Source organism: Procambarus clarkii, chromosome 11 (genome assembly GCF_040958095.1).
Source record: "Procambarus clarkii isolate CNS0578487 chromosome 11, FALCON_Pclarkii_2.0, whole genome shotgun sequence".
NCBI lineage: Eukaryota > Metazoa > Arthropoda > Malacostraca > Decapoda > Cambaridae > Procambarus > Procambarus clarkii.
The window spans coordinates 45,678,029-45,700,796 of record NC_091160.1 but is presented as its reverse complement, the minus strand read 5'-3'; the positions used below and the strand labels follow the sequence as shown (position 1 = coordinate 45,700,796).

The window sequence follows — 22,768 nt, the reverse complement described above, 5'->3', positions numbered from 1 at the left end:
CTAGTGACACATGTACCCACCTAGTGACACATGTACCCACCTAGTGACACATGTACCCACCTGGTGACACATGTACCCACCTGGTGACACATGTACCCACCTGGTGACACATGTACCCACCTAATGACACATGTACCCACCTAGTGACACATGTACCCACCTAGTAACACATGTACCCACCTGGTGACACATGTACCCACCTGGTGACACATGTACCCACCTAGTGTCACATGTACCCACCTGGTGACACATGTACCCACCTAGTGACACATGTACCCACCTAGTGACACATGTACCCACCTAGTGACACATGTACCCACCTAGTGACACATGTACCCACCTAGTGACACATGTACCCACCTAGTGACACATGTACCCACCTGGTGACACATGTACCCACCTAGTGTCACATGTACCCACCTAGTGACACATGTACCCACCTGGTGACACATGTACCCACCTGGTGTCACATGTACCCACCTAGGGACACACGTACCCACCTAGTGTCACATGTACCCACCTAGTGACACATGTACCCACCTGGTGACACATGTACCCACCTAGTGACACATGTACCCATCTAGTGACACATGTACCCACCTAGTGACACATGTACCCACCTAGTGACACATGTACCCGCCTGGTGACACATGTACCCACATAGTGACACATGTACCTACCTAGTGACACATGTACCCACCTAGTGACACATGTACCCACCTAGTGACACATGTACCCACCTAGTGACACATGTACCCACCTAGTGACACATGTACCCACCTGGTGACACATGTATCAGGTAAATATTCCTCGGGCGACATTTGAGCTTCCGCTAGGCTAGCATTCTCCGTTTTCCCTAACCCTCCCTACCCATCCCCCTCCTCCCCTACCCATCACCCCATCTACCCCTCCCTATCCACTCCCATGGTACAACTCCCTAGGGACAGTCTCTCACCTCTCCGCCACCTACACTGATTCCCTATCCTCCTACCTCCTCCCCCATCATCCCCTGCCTCTCCCCCACCCACGGCTCTCCCTCACTCTCACTCTCTCTCCCACAGCGCCTCACCTCTCCCTCCTCTTCTTAAGAATGGCTCCTCACGTTGTTTTATTCATTCTTGGAGAATATATACCTTCGCTCTCACTCTAGGCGTTTATCCACTCTATCCTGTGTCCTTATCCACTCTCAGGATACTCTTCCGTGCTCTCAGGATACTCTTCCATGCTCTCAGGGTACTCTTCCATGCTCTCAGGATACTCTTCCATGCTGTCAGGATACTCTTCCATGCTCTCAGGATACTCTTCCATGCTCTCAGGGTACTCTTCCATGCTCTCAGGGTACTCTTCCATGCTCTCAGGATACTCATCCATGCTCTCAGGATACTCTTCCGTGCTCTCAGGATACTCTTCCATGCTCTCAGGATACTCTTCCATGCTCTCAGGATACTCTTCCATGCTCTCAGGATACTCATCCATGCTCTCAGGATACTCTTCCGTGCTCTCAGGATACTCTTCCATGCTCTCAGGATACTCTTCCATGCTCTCAGGATACTCTTCCATGCTCTCAGGATACTCATCCATGCTCTCAGGATACTCTTCCGTGCTCTCAGGATACTCTTCCATGCTCTCAGGACACTCTTTCATGCTCTCAGGATACTCTTCCATGCTCTCAGGATACTCTTCCATGCTCTCAGGATAATCATCCATGCTCTCAGGATACTCTTCCATGCTCTCAGGATACTCTTCCGTGCTCTCAGGATACTCTTCCATGCTCTCAGGATACTCCTCCATGCTCTCAGGATACTCATCCATGCTCTCAGGATACTCTTCCATGCTCTCAGGATACTCTTCCGTGCTCTCAGGATACTCTTCCGTGCTCTCAGGATACTCTTCCATGCTCTCAGGATACTCTTCCGTGCTCTCAGGATACTCTTCCGTGCTCTCAGGATACTCTTCCATGCTTTCAGGATACTCTTCCATGCTCTCAAAATACTCTTCCGTGCTCTCAGGATACTCTTCCATGCTCTCAGGGTACTCTTCCATGCTCTCAGGACACTCTTCCGTGCTCTCAGGACACTCTTCCGTGCTCTCAGGATACTCTTCCGTGCTCTCAGGATACTCTTCCGTGCTCTCATGGTACTCTTCCATGCTCTCAGGACACTCTTCCGTGCTCTCAGGACACTCTTCCGTGCTCTCAGGATACTCTTCCGTGCTCTCAGGATACTCTTCCATGCTCTCAGGGTATTCTTCCATGCTCTCAGGATACTCTTCCATGCTCTCAGGACACTCTTCCATGCTCTCAGGACACTCTTTCATGCTCTCAGGATACTCTTCCATGCTCTCAGGATACTCATCCATGCTCTCAGGATACTCTTCCATGCTCTCAAGATACTCTTCCATGCTCTCAGGACACTCTTCCGTGCTCTCAGGATACTCTTCCGTGCTCTCAGGATACTCTTCCATGCTCTCAGGGTACTCTTCCATGCTCTCAGGATACTCTTCCATGCTCTCAGGATACTCTTTCATGCTCTCAGGATACTCTTCCATGCTCTCAGGATACTCATCCATGCTCTCAGGATACTCTTCCATGCTCTCAAGATACTCTTCCATGCTCTCAGGATACTCTTCCGTGCTCTCAGGATACTCTTCCGTGCTCTCAGGATACTCTTCCATGCTCTCAGGATACTCTTCCATGCTCTCAGGATACTCTTCCGTGCTCTCAGGATACTCTTCCATGCTCTCAGGGTACTCTTCCATGCTCTCAGGATACTCTTCCATGCTCTCAGGGTACTCTTCCGTGCTCTCAGGATACTCTTCCATGCTCTCAGGATACTCTTCCATGCTCTCAGGATACTCATCCGTGCTCTCAGGATACTCTTCCATGCTCTCAGGATACTCTTCCATGCTCTCAGGGTACTCTTCCGTGCTCTCAGGATACTCTTCCATGCTCTCAGGATACTCTTCCATGCTCTCAGGGTACTCTTCCGTGCTCTCAGGATACTCTTCCATGCTCTCAGGATACTCTTCCATGCTCTCAACATACTCTTCCATGCTCTCAGGATACTCTTCCATGCTCTCAGGATACTCTTCCATGCTCTCAGGATACTCTTCCGTGCTCTCAGGATACTCTTCCATGCTCTCAGGATACTCTTCCATGCTCTCAGGATACTCTTCCATGCTCTCAGGACACTCTTCCGTGCTCTCAGGACACTCTTCCGTGCTCTCAGGATACTCTTCCATGCTCTCAGGACACTCTTCCGTGCTCTCAGGACACTCTTCCGTGCTCTCAGGACACTCTTCCGTGCTCTCAGGATACTCTTCCGTGCTCTCAGGATACTCTTCCGTGCTCTCAGGGTACTCTTCCATGCTCTCAGGATACTCTTCCGTGCTCTCAGGGTACTCATCCACGCCCCCAAGACACTCATCCACGCCCCCAAGACACTCATCCACGCCCCCAAGACACTCTTCCACGCCCCCCAAGACACTCATCCATGCCCCCAAGACACTCATCCACGCCCCCAAGACACTCATCCATGCCCCCAAGACACTCATCCACGCCCCCAAGACACTCATCCACGCCCCCAAGACACTCATCCATGCCCCCAAGACACTCATCCACGCCCCCAAGACGCTCATCCACGCCCCCAAGACACTCATCCATCCCCCCAAGCCACTCATCTACGCCCCCAAGACACTCATCCACGCCCCCAAGACACTCATCCACGCCCCCAAGACACTCATCCACGCCCCCAAGACACTCATCCACGCCCCCAAGACACTCATCTACGCCCCAAGACACTCATCCACGCCCCAAGACACTCATCCACGCCCCCAAGACACTCATCCACGCCCCCAAGACACTCATCCACGCCCCAAGACACTCATCCACGCCCCCAAGACACTCATTCACGCCCCCAAGACACTCATCCACGCTCCCAAGACACTCATTTATGCCCCCAAGACACTCATCCACGCCCCAAGACACTCATCCACGCTCCCAAGACACTCATCCACGCCCCAAGACACTCATCCACGCCCCAAGACACTCATCCACGCCCCAAGACACTCATCCACGCCCCCAAGACACTCATCCACGCCCCCAAGACACTCATCTACGCCCCCAAGACACTCATCCACGCCCCAAGACACTCATCCACGCCCCCAAGACACTCATCCACGCCCCCAAGACACTCATCCACGCCCCCAAGACACTCATCCACGCCCCCAAGACACTCATCCACGCCCCCAAGACACTCATTCACGCCCCCAAGACACTCATCCACGCTCCCAAGACACTCATTCACGCCCCCAAGACACTCATCCACGCCCCCAAGACACTCATCCACGCCCCCAAGACACTCATCCACGCCCCCAAGACACTCATCTACGCCCCCAAGACACTCATCCACGCCCCCAAGACACTCATCCACGCCCCCAAGACACTCATCCACGCCCCAAGACACTCATCCACGCCCCCAAGACACTCATCTACGCCCCCAAGACACTCATCCACGCCCCAAGACACTCATCCACGCCCCAAGACACTCATCCACGCCCCCAAGACACTCATCCACGCCCCAAGACACTCATCCACGCCCCCAAGACACTCATCCACGCCCCCAAGACACTCATCCACGCCCCCAAGACACTCATCCACGCCCCAAGACACTCATCCACGCCCCAAGACACTCATCCACGCCCCAAGACACTCATCCACGCCCCCAAGACACTCATCTACGCCCCCAAGACACTCATCCACGCCCCCAAGACACTCATCTACGCCCCCAAGACACTCATCCACGCCCCCAAGACACTCATCTACGCCCCCAAGACACTCATCCACGCCCCCAAGACACTCATCCACGCCCCCAAGACACTCATCCACGCCCCCAAGACACTCATCCACGCCCCCAAGACACTCATCCACGCCCCCAAGACACTCATTCACGCCCCCAAGACACTCATCCACGCTCCCAAGACACTCATCACGCCCCCAAGACACTCATCCACGCCCCCAAGACACTCATCCACGCCCCCAAGACACTCATCCACGCCCCCAAGACACTCATCTACGCCCCCAAGACACTCATCCACGCCCCCAAGACACTCATCCACGCCCCCAAGACACTCATCCACGCCCCAAGACACTCATCCACGCCCCAAGACACTCATCTACGCCCCCAAGACACTCATCCACGCCCCAAGACACTCATCCACGCCCCAAGACACTCATCCACGCCCCCAAGACACTCATCCACGCCCCAAGACACTCATCCACGCCCCCAAGACACTCATCCACGCCCCCAAGACACTCATCCACGCCCCCAAGACACTCATCCACGCCCCAAGACACTCATCCACGCCCCAAGACACTCATCCACGCCCCAAGACACTCATCCACGCCCCCAAGACACTCATCCACGCCCCCAAGACACTCATCCACGCCCCCAAGACACTCATCTACGCCCCCAAGACACTCATCCACGCCCCCAAGGACACTCATCTACGCCCCCAAGACACTCATCCACGCCCCCAAGACACTCATCCACGCCCCAAGACACTCATCCACGCCCCCAAGACACTCATCCACGCCCCCAAGACACTCATCTACGCCCCCAAGACACTCATCCACGCCCCAAGACACTCATCCACGCCCCAAGACACTCATCCACGCCCCAAGACACTCATCCACGCCCCCAAGACACTCATCTACGCCCCCAAGACACTCATCCACGCCCCCAAGACACTCATCTACGCCCCCAAGACACTCATCCACGCCCCAAGACACTCATCTACGCCCCCAAGACACTCATCCACGCCCCCAAGACACTCATCCACGCCCCAAGACACTCATCCACGCCCCCAAGACACTCATCCACGCCCCCAAGACACTCATCCACGCCCCCAAGACACTCATCTACGCCCCCAAGACACTCATCCACGCCCCCAAGACACTCATCTACGCCCCCAAGACACTCATCCACGCCCCAAGACACTCATCCACGCCCCAAGACACTCATCCACGCCCCAAGACACTCATCCACGCCCCCAAGACACTCATCTATGCCCCCAAGACACTCATCCACGCCCCCAAGACACTCATCTACGCCCCCAAGACACTCATCTACGCCCCCAAGACACTCATCCACGCCCCAAGACACTCATCCACGCCCCAAGACACTCATCTATGCCCCCAAGACACTCATCCACGCCCCAAGACACTCATTCACGCCCCAAGACACTCATCCACGCCCCCAAGACACTCATCCACGCCCCAAGACACTCATCCACGCCCCCAAGACACTCATCCACGCCCCAAGACACTCATCCACGCCCCCAAGACACTCATCCACGCCCCAAGACACTCATCCACGCCCCAAGACACTCATCCACGCCCCAAGACACTCATCCACGCCCCCAAGACACTCATCCACGCCCCAAGACACTCATCCACGCCCCAAGACACTCATCCACGCCCCAAGACACTCATCCACGCCCCAAGACACTCATCCACGCCCCAAGACACTCATCCACGCCCCCAAGACACTCATCCACGCCCCAAGACACTCATCCACGCCCCAAGACACTCATCCACGCCCCAAGACACTCATCCACGCCCCCAAGACACTCATCCACGCCCCCAAGACACTCATCTACGCCCCCAAGACACTCATCCACGCCCCAAGACACTCATCCACGCCCCAAGACACTCATCCACGCCCCCAAGACACTCATCCACGCCCCCAAGACACTCATCTACGCCCCCAAGACACTCATCCACGCCCCCAAGACACTCATCTACGCCCCCAAGACACTCATCCACGCCCCCAAGACACTCATCTACGCCCCCAAGACACTCATCCACGCCCCCAAGACACTCATCCACGCCCCAAGACACTCATCCACGCCCCCAAGACACTCATCTACGCCCCCAAGACACTCATCCACGCCCCCAAGACACTCATCTACGCCCCCAAGACACTCATCCACGCCCCCAAGACACTCATCTACGCCCCCAAGACACTCATCCACGCCCCCAAGACACTCATCCACGCCCCCAAGACACTCATACACACTCTAGGATAGGCCTCTCTGCCTAACCCTTTTGTTAAGGATTTATTTTGTAATTTCTTGGTGTCCAGGACCAATGGCGGAGATGCAGACTCTAGAGCAGGTCTCACGTAGGTGAGGGTGAGGAACAGCTTCGTCACAGCGGCCACTCGTAGATGTGGCGAGGATGTGTTGGTGCTGGTCACAGTTCGAGGCTGTTCGTGACTGGTAAATGTCAACTGATTCCCATCTGTCTCACTTTCACACGGGAACACAAGCAAGACTTTCCCTTCCCATAGCCCATGGTAAGCCTTACCCTACTAGTTTTACACACAGGTGGGTACAGGAGCAGACGACTGCTGACTCCTGTTAGCTGGCTGAGAGCTTTCCCTTCCCATAGCTCATGGTAAGCCTTACCCTACTAGTTTTACACACAGGTGGGTACAGGAGCAGACGACTGCTGACTCCTGTTAGCAGGCTGAGAGCTTTCCCTTCCCATAGTTCATGGTAAGCCTTACCCTACTAGTTTTACACACAGGTGGGTACAGGAGCAGACGACTGCTGACTCCTGTTAGCTGGCTGAGAGCTTTCCCTTCCCATAGCTCATGGTAAGCCTTACCCTACTAGTTTTACACACAGGTGGGTACAGGAGCAGACGACTGCTGACTCCTGTTAGCTGGCTGAGAGCTTTCCCTTCCCATAGCTCATGGTAAGCCTTACCCTACTAGTTTTACACACAGGTGGGTACAGGAGCAGACGACTGCTGACTCCTGTTAGCTGGCTGAGAGCTTTCCCTTCCCATAGCTCATGGTAAGCCTTACCCTACTAGTTTTACACACAGGTGGGTACAGGAGCAGACGACTGCTGACTCCTGTTAGCTGGCTGAGAGCTTTCCCTTCCCATAGCTCATGGTAAGCCTTACCCTACTAGTTTTACACACAGGAGGGTACAGGAGCAGACGACTGCTGACTCCTGTTAGCTGGCTGAGAGCTTTCCCTTCCCATAGCCCATGGTAAGCCTTACCCTACTAGTTTTACACACAGGAGGGTACAGGAGCAGACGACTGCTGACTCCTGTTAGCTGGCTGAGAGCTTTCCCTTCCCATAGCTCATGGTAAGCCTTACCCTACTAGTTTTACACACAGGTGGGTACAGGAGCAGACGACTGCTGACTCCTGTTAGCTGGCTGAGAGCTTTCCCTTCCCATAGCTCATGGTAAGCCTTACCCTACTAGTTTTACACACAGGTGGGTACAGGAGGAGACGACTGCTGACTCCTGTTAGCTGGCTGAGAGCTTTCCCTTCCCATAGCTCATGGTAAGCCTTACCCTACTAGTTTTACACACAGGAGGGTACAGGAGCAGACGACTGCTGACTCCTGTTAGCAGGCTGAGAGCTTTCCCTTCCCATAGCTCCTGGTAAGCCTTACCCTACTAGTTTTACACACAGGTGGGTACAGGAGCAGACGACTGCTGACTCCTGTTAGCTGGCTGAGAGCTTTCCCTTCCCATAGCTCATGGTAAGCCTTACCCTACTAGTTTTACACACAGGAGGGTACAGGAGCAGACGACTGCTGACTCCTGTTAGCTGGCTGAGAGCTTTCCCTTCCCATAGCTCATGGTAAGCCTTACCCTACTAGTTTTACACACAGGAGGGTACAGGAGCAGACGACTGCTGACTCCTGTTAGCTGGCTGAGAGCTTTCCCTTCCCATAGCTCATGGTAAGCCTTACCCTACTAGTTTTACACACAGGTGGGTACAGGAGCAGACGACTGCTGACTCCTGTTAGCTGGCTGAGAGCTTTCCCTTCCCATAGCTCTTGGTAAGCCTTACCCTACTAGTTTTACACACAGGAGGGTACAGGAGCAGACGACTGCTGACTCCTGTTAGCAGGCTGAGAGCTTTCCCTTCCCATAGCTCATGGTAAGCCTTACCCTACTAGTTTTACACACAGGAGGGTACAGGAGCAGATGACTGCTGACTCCTGTTAGCTGGCTGAGAGCTTTCCCTTCCCATAGTAGATTACCTCACTAGATATTGGTGGAATCAAAGAATTACAGAAGACCTTATAAGAACTTCTCTGTGGGATTAAAATTTGCATATTACAATTAAATCACCGGAGACGGGAGATGTATAAGTGCCGTCTTGTCGTGCCGGATGTATTCTCAGATCAGCAGCGCTGAGGATGAGCCCAGCGCTGGGAGGGTGCTGGGCTCATCTCCCAGCAGGCAAAGATGCCGTGAAGATGCCCTGTGTGTCAGATGCTGGGCTCATCTGCCAGCTGTTTAAGATCACTTGAGGATGAGCCTAGCGATGGTAGGCCAGCGATAGGGCCTTCTCACAATGTTATTTTAAAAAGCAAACTTGACATAGTGTGGCATGATACCCAGCTGACTCTAGATAGCGTTAGATATCAGAACATTATTATGGGTAAAAATATCCACGTCTTGTGAGAGAGAGAGAGAGAGAGAGAGAGAGAGAGAGAGAGAGAGAGAGAGAGAGAGAGAGAGAGAGAGAGAGAGAGAGAGAGAGAGAGGAGTGAAAGCTATTAAAATCCATTCTAGGTTAATGGTTGCTTATTAGCCAGAGGTGAGGGGGTCGGGGGTTGGGGGGGGGGGGGGTCTGTAAGCAAGGAGGAGGGGGGGGGTGCTACTGCCCCCCCCCCCTCCTTACCAGTCACCTCTCCTTTGTTCAGACTTCACCCCTCACTTGCACTACCCCCCCCCCTCCCCGCTTGCAACATATATCTCCGTGATGCAATGCTGCAAGCACACCGGTCATATGTGCAGAATATGTGGAGTGGGGGGGTGGGGGGGGGGGAGATCTTGACGTTACCTAGCCGCGTCCTCAACCAATTTCGAGGGTATTGATTTTGTGATGCTCAACGGCGACCATTGGGGCGGCCTGCCGCTCATGGGAAACATTCGTACCTCTTTTTTGTTTATCTTTTTTCCTTTTTTGTTTGTGGTGGCTTTTGTGTGAGCAATTTTGGCGGCTGGGGCTTGGCGCCGCCCGCTATCATCTGCCGCTACGTGGGTTTGGCGGGAAATTTCACCACGTGGTAGAAGAGGTAAACAACAAAACAATTGAAGGCTTAGATGCGCATCAAGTTCTCACAACATTTGGCCTCTCCTCCGGTGGTGCGAGGGTGTCTCATCGACCCACCGACACCTACCCCGCCCCCCTCCCCGCTAATCTTCCACCACACCTTTCCCCGCCTCCACCCTCTCTGCCCCCGCTGCCCCATACCCCGCCCCTCAACCCGCCCAACCAGGCGGTCATTTGGCGGCAAATAAAAATCGGGAGGAGAATCGGGCGGGCGCGGGGCCGGTGGCTATAGCGAGGTCGGGGTGTTGAAGGGAAAAAGGGAATTCGTCTCCGGGTAACTTCCCCACAAGGCTGCGTAATGGGCTCTCATCTTGAGGCATATTAACCCTTCCTCATCGCTCTCTCTCACTCATTACCCCTCCCTGCCCTTCCTCATCATGTCCCTCAGGCTCGTGTCATCGTGGCGTGCATATCCCCCGAGCTGTGGTGCTGGGAGATGGATTGCTAGATAGGGAATGTTTGGATGCGTGACATTACCGGGGGCTAACAAGTGGCCGGGCCGCCATGTCCTCCGGCCCGCCCGCTCCTGGCGGTGTGGGGGGCGGCTGGCTGGGGCGCCTCGCCCCCCCCCCTCCTGTAATCTCCACCTAACACACAACGGACACCCCTCTATAACGGCACCAAAAAAAAAAAATCGTAGCTTATAAGTGAGAGGCGATAAAGAGAGAGAGAAAAGAACAGGCGATTAGAAACAGGGAAGAGAGAGAGAGAGAACACACACACGGAAACCGGAAAATCCGACAAAGGGAGATTATTGAACATTCAGTTACAGTTAGCTGTAACAAGTGCTTGTTACACGACGCTAAATTAATTCATCTTTTTTTTTTTTTGGGTGGGGGTATTTAAATTATATGGAATAGTTATATTAGATAATTATTCATGTCTGTTTTGTTGGGTTTTATAAGAGGTTTTTGAAACATTACAAACGGGTGAATGTGATGTATGGGTGTATGTAATGTGTGAATGACGGGGGATAAAGAGAGAGGGCGAGGAGGGAGGCAGTGTGAAGTGTGGGGCATTGGTGCTTGCTCTCTCTCTCTCTCTCTCTCTCTCTCTCTCTCTCTCTCTCTCTCTCTCTCTCTCTCTCTCTCTCTCTCTCTCTCTCTCTCTCTCTCTCGCTCTCTCTCTTTCTCTCTCTCTCTCTCAGGGTAGATAAAGATAATCTGTTTAACACGGGTGGGACACGAACAAGGGGACACAGGTGGAAACTGAGTACCCAAATGAGCCACAGGGACGTTAGAAAGAACTTTTTCCGTGTCAAATGGAATGCATTGGGAAGTGATGTGGTGGAGGCTGACTCCATACACAGTTTCAAGTGTAGATATGATAGAGCCCAATAGGCTCAGGAACCTGTACACCAGTTGATTGACGGTTGAGAGGCGGGACCAAAGAGCCAGAGCTCAACCCCCACCTGTCCCAGCTCAGGGATATACCATACCCTCGGTATATCAAACAGATATATCAAACAAATATATATAACACAACGATATATCATATCTCGGTATACTGCACCCATTGTATATCACATGCTGGTATATCTGCCTTATATCCTAGTATATGTATATGTCTATATGTCTTATATCCTAGCATATCCTCGTAGCTCAAAGCCTAGAATATCTACGTATTTCAGAGCCTGACATATCCTAGCTTATTTAAAATTGTCTTTCCTTTCAATATCCAACATATTCTAAAATATACCAATACATATTTATATCCACGTGGATAGGAGAGCGAAGGATATCCAGGTATATCCCAGACTAATGTAAAATATTACAAAAATTTAAATATCCCCGTGAAAAACATATCCATATATCGTTATATTGAGAAAAGCCAACTGGGTCAGTGTTCACCTTCCTATGATATATATATATATATATATATATATATATATATATATATATATATATATATATATATATATATATATAATATATTAGTATATTTTGGTAGCAGTCTTTCCTGTAGACATATATTATTAAATATGACCGAAAAAGTAAGATTAATAATTCTAACACGAATTTTCTCAATCTTTCGTACATTTCTTTTCACTGTTGGTGGTAATTCACACACCCACGTACAGACTGGCGAAGCGACTCAACGGCCTGCTGACTCCTTATGTTCCTTGCGCCTTCAGCCTGAAGTCTCCAAAGGAATTTGTTGACTTACTGCGGGGCACACGGGCCACAGGGATAAGAGCCTCGTTGGACGTAGAATCGCTGTTTACCAACGTACCTGTGGACGAGACAATCGGGATGATAGCCGACAGAGTGTATCGTGAGCCAGCCTGTACTCCTCTTGACATACCAGAAAATATTCTGAGGAAATTACTCCAAGCTTGTACTAAAGAGGCACCCTTCTTGAGCCCGGATGGGCACATGTATAAGCAAGTAGATGGGGTCGCCATGGGTTCTCCCCTAGGTGTCCTGTTTGCAAACTTCTACATGGGTACCATCGAGCAAAAAGTCTTAGTCGACATGAACTTGAAACCGGCCATATACTGCAGGTATGTTGACGACATTTTTACACAGGTACCTGATGTTAGACATCTGCAGGAGCTGAAGGAGGCATTTGAGCAGAGTTCCGTGCTGCGTTTCACTTACGAGATGGAAAAGGATGGGAAGCTGCCCTTTCTAGATGTAACAGTCATGGAAAAGAGCGGAGGTTTCCACACTGCAGTCTACACTAAGGATACGAACATAGGAATGTGCCTAAATGCCAACAGCGACTGCCCAGACAGGTACAAGAGGAGTGTTGTTAACGCATATGTCGACCGTGCTCTCAGCCACAGCTCAGAATGGAAGCAAGTCGACGAAGAACTCTGTAGGGTAAGGCAGGTCCTAGTCAACAACGGCTTCTCCAATGGTTTCGTCGAAGACATCATAAGAAGGAAAGTGAAACGCCATGCAACCTCTGAAGAGACAACTAACACAACACCTATACCCCCTATTAGACTATTTTACAGGAACTTCTTTTCCACAGCTCATAAAATGGAGGAAAGGGTCCTGAAAGATATTGTTAATAGAAACGTTATCCCTACAGACAAAAATCAGAGGATACAACTGACGATTTACTATAAAACCAGAAAAACGGCCAGCCTACTCATGAGAAACTCACCAGACACAAAGCAGAACGCTTTAAAAGAGACCAACGTCGTCTATACATTCAAATGCCCACTTGGGGACTGTAAGCTCCAAAAAACCCAGTATATAGGCAAGACAACAACATCTCTTTCTAGGCGTTTAACGATGCATAAGCAACAGGGCTCCATTAAGGAACATATAATCTCTTCCCACAACCAAACCATCGCCAGAGAAATCCTAGTAAACAACTCAGAAATCATCGATAGATACAGCGATAGCAGACGGCTTGACGTTTGCGAGGCACTGCACATTAAGAAGTCAACACCAGCAATCAACAGCCAATTAATGCACAACTATATTCTACCCACCTCAAGACTCCGCTCCAATATAGAAGCATCAAGAAATATGGACCAATAGGCTTTCTACAATCACTTCCATTTCAATACCCATTGTTTCGTGTTCTGTCTTGTGTTGATGAAATTAATACCCTATTAAATACCACCTCACCCCATCCACCTCACTCAAATGTAGATATAAACAAATCGGAAATATGTAAGTTCTATTCAGTTGTGTATGTGTAAAGTCTTTGAAAATGTAATAAGTTTTACGAAACGCGCTCAAGTGTCGCGTCAGACTAGAAATAAAAATGAATTTTGGAGAATTGATTTTTGAATTACCTCCAACAGTGAAAAGAAATGTACGAAAGATTGAGAAAATTCGTGTTAGAATTATTAATCTTACTTTTTCGGTCATATTTAATAATATATATATAATATATATATATATATATATATATATATATATATATATATATATATATATATATATATATATATATATATATATATTGTATATATATATATATATATTGTATATATATATATATATATTGTATATATATATATATATATATATATATATATATATATATATATATATATATATATATATATATATATATATATGTGTGTGTGTGTGTGTTTGTGTGTGTGTGTGTTTGTGTGTGTGTGTGTGTGTGTATTCACCTTTTGTGCTTGCAGGATCGAGCATTGGCTCTTGGATCCCGCCTTTCTAGCCATTGGTTGTTTACAGCAATGACTCCTGTCCCATTTCCCTATCATACCTAGTTTTAGAATTATGATAAAGTTTGCTTCCACAACCTGTTCCTTAAGTGAATTCTATTTTTCCACTACTCTCACGCTAAAAGAAAACTTCCTAACATCTCTGTGACTCATCTGAGTTTCCAGCTTCCACCCATGTTCCCTCGTTCTGTTATTATTACGTGTGAACATTTCATCTATTTCCACTTTGTCAATCTCCCTGAGTATTTTATATGTTCCTATCATATCTCCTCTCTCCCTTCTTTTCTCTAGTGTCGTAAGGTTCAGTTCCTTCAGACGCTCTTCATATCCCATCCCTCGTAACTCTGGGACAAGCCTCGTCACAAACCTCTGAACCTTCTCCAGTTTCATTATGTGTTTCTTCAGGTTGTGGCTCCATGATGAGGCGGCACACTCTAAGACGGGTCTCACGTAGGCAGTGTAAAGCGCCCTAAAAGCCTCCTCATTTAGGTTTCTGAATGAAGTTCTAATTTTCGCCAGTGTAGAGTACGCTGCTGTCGTTATCCTATTTATATGTGCCTCAGGAGTTAGATTAGGTGTCAAATCCACTCCCAGGTCTCTTTCTCGAATCGTTACAGGTAGGCAGTTCCCCTTCATTGTGTACTGTCCCTTTGGTCGCCTATCACCTGATCCCATTTCCATAACTTTACATTTACTGGTGTTGAACTCCAGTAGCCATTTTCCTGACCATCTCTGCAACTTGTTTAAGTCCTCTTGGAGGATCCTACAATCCTCGTCTGTCACAACTCTTCTCATTAATTTTGCGTCATCCGCAAACATTGACATGTATGATTTCACTCCTGTAAACATATCATTTACGTAAATTAGAAAGAGGATTGGTCCCAGCACCGATCCTTGAGGTACTCCACTTGTTACTGTTCGCCAGTCCGACTTCTCGCCCCTTACCATTACCCTCTGGCTCCTTCCTGTTAGGTAGTTCTTCACCCATACTAGGGCCTTTCCGCTTACTCCTGCCTGCCTCTCAAGTTTGTATAGCAGTCTCATGTGCGGTACTGTATCAAAGGCCTTTTGGCAGTCAAGAAATATGCAGTCTGCCCAGCCTTCTCTGTCCTGCCTTATCCTTGTTACTTTGTCATAGAATTCTAAAAGGTTTGTTAGGCATGGTGTGGTGTGTGTGTGTGTGTGTGTGTGTGTACTCACCTAATTGTACTCACCTAATTGTGCTTGCGGGGGTTAAGCTCTGGCTCTTTGGTCCCGCCTCTCAACCGTCAATCAACAGGTGTACAGATTCCTGAGCCTATTTGGCTCTATCATATCTACACTTGAAACTGTGTATGGAGTCAGCCTCCACCACATCACTTCCTAATGCATTTCATTTGTCAACCACTCTGACACTAAAAAAGTTCTTTCTAATATCTCTGTGGCTCATTTGGGCATTCAGTTTCCACCTGTGTCCCCAGCTACACCTGCCTGTCTCTCCAGCTTATGTACCAGCCTCTTATGCGGTACTATGTCAAAGGCTTTCCGACAATCCAAGAAAATGCAGTCCGCCCAGCCTTCTCTGTCTTGCTTAATCTTTAAATTTTAAATTTTGCCCCGAGGGGCGAGTTTATTGGGCAGCGCCACTCATCTTGTGAGTGGACACACCGCCATAGCAGCATGTACAACACTCCCCAATAGGAAGAAACCCCGCTGGGTTGTTCATCCTGTCACTTGTACCCAGACACAGCTGGGACTTGCTTAACTGTCTCAAGTGAACAGCTCCTCAAACAAGAAGATTAACATCTATCAACCCTTAAAAGCTTACGTTATCTTGCGGGTGCAAAATGGGGGAATTGTCACCTGATCGTAGAATTCTATCAAGCTGTAAGGCAAGATTTACCCTATCTCTATCATGTGTGTGTGTGTGTGTGTGTGTGTGTGTGTCCAACAGGGAGGGGAGGGGAGGGGGGGGGGGAGGGGCTGAAGAGTTGGTATGGTGACTCCTGGCTCCACAACCCACTGGTGTGGGTAGCAACACTCACCGCCCCCGGCCGGGCCCGGTGTGTGGGTATATGTGGGTAGTTCTTTTTTGTGGCTATGGATTTAATTCCCCTTTATTATATTACTTTACAAAAATATTCTATATCAGTCTCGATAATCAAAATTATTCAAAAGAATTTACATAACAGTTTTTTAACAGATTTTTTTAAAACAATATTTGACCGTTAAATACTGACTTATTCATGTGATTAATTAAACTTAATTATGTTTATTGGTGTAATTTTTGTGGGTCAAGGCTTTAATTATTTAAGCCTATATTGTTCAAGGGTTGCATATGATTATATTCTATATGTCGTAATACACGATTGGATATTTTCCGACTTACGTGCTTGATAAGGTCAAAACGCTGCATATTTTTGAAATGGTCTGACGTATGTGATGCACATAATTTAGAAGAACTATTATAAATTTATGAAAGCAGTACAGGCGCTTCTTTACCTTGCATATGCCGATGATCCTTGTTGATCTATGTGTGTGCTCCATCACACTAACACAGGGGAAAATATACATTTTCTCTTCAGATCTTATAAGACTCTCTGGCTTTATAACGGGTCCTATTTTGAAGTCTTTCGGGACAGGCAGACCTTAGTCCCATCTGGTCTATCTCATCCTGTTGCGGGGATTCGAACCCGGACTATAAGTCTTACTCAAAGTCTAGACGAATATCTGTTTTAAGACAATCAGTAGGAGCCGTGATAAGGATTCGAACCTGTGTTCTGGGTATTCCCAAGCGCCCACTCATTTTCTCATTGATAACATCACGTTAATGAGATTTCAATACTTTGTATACTTTATACTTTCTGTATATATCAATACACTGAAAGACAGAGAGATAGACGGACACAGAGCAGGAGAGACACAAAGGTGAACATGCAGACAGAGAGACAGAGACAGACAGAGAGAGGGAATGCTCCCAGCACCCTCCTCGCCCCTCTCACCACCGAGGCGAGGGAGGAGAAAGAGAAGCCACGAGGAACGGAAGGTTAAGAGAGAAAAACTCAGTGTGTGGGGAAAAATTGTGTCGTGTTGAGAGAGAGAGAGAGAGAGAGAGAGAGAGAGAGAGAGAGAGAGAGAGAGAGAGAGAGAGAGAGAGAACGAAAGAGTAATTTTATATATATATATATATATATATATATATATATATATATATATATATATATATATATATATATATATATTAAGCGAAAACTCTTCACCCCTAAAGAATTCGAACCCAGACAGCCAGGGCTTCATGAACCTTAACGTGTCCAGTACTATACTAACTAGACCACACTGACTGTACAAAAAGGTTGTAAGTCGTGAGACTTTTAACCCAACCCCCGACAGCACTCGATGGTCAATTTTAAGCGAGGTGATTCGATGAAATATCTGTACCCTAAAATGGATGGGTATACAATACCCATACAAGGGGGGGGGGGAGGGCAATACCCTCCTTGTAAGGGACTCATTATATATTAGTGCTAGAGGTATGCTGAGGACCTACGCTGCTTCTTTTAACATCTACGGTAATATTCTATCAGGTTCAGTAGCTTAAGTTATATTTAGTGATGCTAGCTGTATCCTTACTTCCTCTCTTGTTACCTCAGTATTTAGTTGTTTCTCATCAGGAGCTGCTTCCTCGTCCAGCTCTGGGAGTTGTTCAGGCTCAGTGAACACTCCATGGAAGCTGACATTGAATTCCTCCTCACAAATTTCTTTATCATTTTCTGAATACTGGCCTCCCACTTTTTCTTTACTTAGTCATTCTCTCTCATTTTCCTTCTTATATAGCTATGTAGGAGTTTGTCTTTGGAGGCAATATCATTTTCATAGTTTCTGCCAATCTTATGTTTATGTAATCATTCCTGGCCCTGTTGCATCTATTCCGTTTTATGTACCTCTGTCCTTTGCCGTGTCAGTATTTCCTCCACTCCCTCCTGCTTTCTGGTACTGTCTATTGACCCGCGAGTTATTATATGTTCTCCTTCCCTTTCTTGTATGTCCTCCATTACATGTTATGTTAAGACGTTTCTTTCTACAACTTCTACTAAGTTTGCTCCCCACGTTTCTTCCCCACTAGAGGATTTCTGGATTCCCAGTCAATCTCTCCATGATTTAGGTCTCCCATGGCTAGAGGTTTAGCTCCCATTCTGTGTGCCACTGTTGTTGCTGCCCTGTCTGTGCATGCTTTGTTGATGTTATCATATTCCTGTGTGTGTGTGTTGATCAACCCATAATATCTTATCGGGAAACACTAAGCTTGTTGAGGCTTCCAGTAACATCAGATAAGATTTTTAATGTTTTTTAATCTCAAGGTTCACTGTCCTAATGCAGCCTTGGGGCTATCATCACGTTGTCTGGGTATAGCCTTGGGGCTATCACCACGTTGTCTGGGTGTAGCCCTGGGGCTACCACCACGTTGTCTGGGTGTAGCCCTGGGGCTACCACCACGTGGTCTGGGTATAGCCTTGGGGCTATCATCACGTGGTCTGGGTATAGCCTTGGGGCTATCACCACGTTGTCTGGGTGTAGCCCTGGGGCTACCACCACGTGGTCTGGGTATAGCCTTGGGGCTATCATCACGTGGTCTGGGTATAGCCTTGGGGCTATCACCACGTTGTCTGGGTGTAGCCCTGGGGCTACCACCACGTGGTCTGGGTGTAGCCTTGGGACTATCACCACGTTGTCTGGGTGTAGCCTTGGGGCTATCACCACGTTGTCTGGGTGTAGCCCTGGGGCTACCACCACGTGGTCTGGGTATAGCCTTGGGGCTATCATCACGTGGTCTGGGTATAGCCTTGGGGCTATCACCACGTTGTCTGGGTGTAGCCCTGGGGCTACCACCACGTGGTCTGGGTATAGCCTTGAGACTATCACCACGTTGTCTGGGTGTAGCCCTGGGGCTACCACCACGTGGTCTGGGTGTAGCCTTGGGGCTATCACCACGTTGTCTGGGTGTATCCCTGGGGCTATCACTACGTGGGTGTAGCTTTGGGGCTATCACTACGTGGGTGTAGCCCTGGGGCTATCACCACAGGGTCTTGGTGTAGCCCTGGGACTACCACCACAGGGTCTGGGTGTAACCCTGGGACTATCACCACAGGGTCTGGGTGTAGCCCTGGGACTACCACCACGGGGTCTGGGTGTAGCCTTAGGACTACCACCACGGGATCTGGGTGTAGCCTTAGGACTACCACCACGGGATCTGGGTGTAGCCCTAGGACTACCACCACAGGGTCTGGGTGTAGCCCTCTGACTACCACCACAGGATCTGGGTGTAGCCCTGGGACTACCACCGCAGGGTCTGGGTGTAGCCTCAATACTACTACCATATGACCTAGGTTTATCCCCATGTCGTGCTGCGCAAGCTCTAGCTCTTGAACCTCAATACTGAAGCTCCCAATCACGCCTTGTCTGTTCTTATGTAAATTCAATTGCTTAGATTCAAATATTTTTATTTTTTTAATTTGAATTTGGTCGCGTTTTAAATTAAAAAAATGATCATATATTTAGGTAAGTTTGGGATAAGTTCTGTGTTGGGTAAAATTGGGTTAAGTTAGGATTAGGTTCGGAAAGTTTTACCCCAAGCAATTATTCCAAATATAATTGAACCTTTAGATACTGTGGTTGGTTGTGGTGGCTCTTGCCTATCAGTAGTTACCTAACAGTACTTGCCTATCAGTGGTTACCTAACAGTACTTGCCTATCAGTGGTTACCTAACAGTACTTGCCTATCAGTGGTTACCTAACAGTAGTTGCCTATCAGTAGTTACCTAACAGTACTTGCCTATCAGTGGTTACCTAACAGTACTTGCCTATCAGAGGTTACCTAACAGTAGTTGCCTATCAGTAGTTACCTAACAGTACTTGCCTATCAGTGGTTACCTAACAGTACTTGCCTATCAGTGGCCTATTGCCTATTACCTAATAGGTAATAGGTGTTGGTGGTGGTGGTGGTGGTGGTGGTGACCTTCCACTGTGAAGATCAGGGGTCAGCTAGACACCACCTCACCCCCCCCCCCCCCTTCCTGCTGGTCACGTGAGACACTCCGTCAAAAACAGGACTGTTTAGCTTGTCCATACACGCACGAACCCAACCAACCCGCCTAACCTATCCTAACCTCCCGAAACTTATTCATAGAAAACGACAATATTACGGTGCTTCAATTCTGACTTATACGTCACATTTGTGACGGAATGTGTCGGGAAAATGGTACAGTAGGGATATATATTTTCCAGTATATGACGGAGTCGTTTTGGCAACTTTTTTCTCAACTAGCGCTAAATACGTACCCGGGAGAACAAAATCCAGGCCTGTAGCCTGTAGCTTGTATCCTGTAGCCTGTAGCCTGTAGCTTGTATCCTGTAGCCTATTTTCTTTAGTCTGTGTCCTGTTGCCTGTGTCCTATAGCATGTATCATGTATCCTGTAGCATGTATCATGTATCCTGTAGCCTGTATCCTGTAGCTTGTATCCTGTAGCCTATATTCTTTAGTCTGTGTCCTGTAGCATGTATCATGTATCCTGTATCCTGTAGCCTATATTCTGTATCCTGATGCCTGTATCCTGTAGCATGTATCCTGTATTCTATATCATGTATCCTGTAGCATGTAGCATGTATCCTGTAGCAATTAGCATGTATCCTGTATCCTTAGCATGTAGCCTGTATTCTGTATCCTGTAGCATGTATCCTGTAGCATGTAACATGTATCCTATAGCATGTAGCATGAATCCTGTATTCTGTATTCTGTATCCTGTAGCATGTAGCCTGTATTCTGTATCCTGTATCCTGTAGCATGTAGCCTGTAGCATGTAGCCTGTAGCATGTAGCCTGTATTCTGTATCCTGTAGCATGTAGCCTGTATTCTGTATCCTGTATTCTGTATCATGTAGCCTGTATCCTGTAGCATGTAGCATGTATTCTGTAGCCTGTATCCAGTAGCCTGTATCCTATAGCTTGTATCCTGTAGCATGTATCCTGTATTCTGTATCCTGTAGCATGTATCCTGTATTCTGTTTCCTGTAGCATGTAGCATGTATCCTGTATTCTGTATCTTGTAGCATGTAGCCTGTATCATGTAGCCTGTAGCTTGTATCCTGTAGCATGTATCCTGTAGCATGTATCCCGTAGCATGTATCCTGTAGCTTGTATCCTGTAGCATGTATCCTGTAGCATGTAGCATGTATCCTGTATTCTGTTTCCTGTAGCATGTATCCTGTAGCATGTATCCTGTAGCATGTATACTGTACATGTAGCCTGTATCCTGTAGCATGTATCCTGTAGCATGTATCCTGTAGCTTGTATCCTGTAGCATGTATCCTGTATCATGTAGCCTGTATCCTGTAGCATGTATCCTGTAGCATGTATCCTGTAGCATGTAGCTTGTATCCTGTAGCATGTATCCTGTAGCTTGTGTCCTGTAGCATGTATCCTGTAGCATGTAGCATGTATCCTGTAGCCTGTAGCATGTATCCTGTAGCTTGTATCTCGTAGCATGTAGCCTGTATCCTGTAGCTTGTATCCCGTAGCTTGTATCCTGTAGCTTGTATCCTGTATCCTGTAGCATGTATCCTGTAGCATGTAGCCTGTATGCTGTATCCTGTAGCATGTAGCTTGTATCCTGTAGCATGTATCCTGTAGCTTGTATCCTGTAGCATGTATCCTGTAGCATGTATCCTGTAGCCTGTATCCTGTAGCTTGTATCCCGTAGCATGTATCCTGTAGCTTGTATCCCGTAGCTTGTATCCTGTAGCATGTATCCTGTAGCATGTAGCCTGTATCCTGTAGCATGTATCCTGTAGCATGTATCCTGTATCCTGTAGCATGTAGCCTGTATCCTGTAGCATGTATCCTGTAGTATGTAGCCTGTAGCATGTATCCTGTAGCATGTAGCCTGTATCCTGTAGCATGTATCCTGTAGCTTGTATCCCGTAGCATGTATCCTGTAGCATGTATCCTGTATCCTGTAGCATGTATCATGTATCCTGTAGCATGTATCCTGTAGCATGTATCCTGTAGCTTGTAGCCTGTATTCTGTAGTCTATATCCTGTAGCTTGTATCCTGTAACCTGTATTCTGTAGCTTGTATCCTGTAACCTGTATTCTGTAGCTTGTATCCCGTAGCATGTAGCCTGTATCCTGTAGCTTGTATCCTGTAGCCTGTATTCTGTAGTCTATATCCCATAGCTTGTATCCTGTAGCTTGTATCCTCTAGCCTGTATTCTGTAGTCTGTATCCTGTTGCCTGTAGCATGTATCCTGCATCCTGTATCCTGTAGTCTGTATTCTGTAGCCTGTATCCTGTAGCCTGTATTCTGTAGCCTGTATCCTGCAACCTGTAGTCTGTATTCTGTATCCTGTATCCTGTAAACCTGTATCCTGTAAACCTGTATCCTGTAAACCTGTAGTCTGTATCCTGGATCACTATA

At 48.3% G+C, this 22,768-nt stretch overlaps 3 protein-coding genes across 3 annotated transcripts; 1 reads left to right on the top strand and 2 right to left on the bottom strand.

Moving 5' to 3' along the window:
- Nucleotides 1-1,176: 1,176 nt before the first annotated feature.
- Nucleotides 1,177-3,366, bottom strand: LOC123758211 (melanoma-associated antigen C1-like). The gene has a single exon (XM_069323094.1). The coding sequence runs from the start codon at nucleotides 3,364-3,366 to the stop codon at nucleotides 1,177-1,179; it is 2,190 nt and encodes a 729-aa protein (XP_069179195.1).
- LOC138363705 (nascent polypeptide-associated complex subunit alpha, muscle-specific form-like) lies at nucleotides 3,365-7,081 on the top strand. Its single transcript, XM_069323093.1, has one exon. The coding sequence runs from the start codon at nucleotides 3,365-3,367 to the stop codon at nucleotides 7,079-7,081; it is 3,717 nt and encodes a 1,238-aa protein (XP_069179194.1).
- A 14,333-nt stretch (nucleotides 7,082-21,414) lies between these two features.
- On the bottom strand, nucleotides 21,415-22,467 carry LOC138363704 (uncharacterized). The gene has a single exon (XM_069323092.1). It carries the CDS (start codon nucleotides 22,465-22,467, stop codon nucleotides 21,415-21,417), a length of 1,053 nt encoding a protein of 350 aa, XP_069179193.1.
- Between the last annotated feature and the right edge of the window lie 301 nt (nucleotides 22,468-22,768).

Coding starts and splice junctions, on each gene's coding strand:
- LOC138363704 (XM_069323092.1), bottom strand. CDS start 22,467: ATGCTACGGGATACAAGCTACAGAATACAGGTTACAGGATACAAGCTA.
- LOC138363705 (XM_069323093.1), top strand. CDS start 3,365: ATGCTCTCAGGATACTCTTCCGTGCTCTCAGGGTACTCATCCACGCCC.
- LOC123758211 (XM_069323094.1), bottom strand. CDS start 3,366: ATGGAAGAGTACCCTGAGAGCACGGAAGAGTATCCTGAGAGCACGGAA.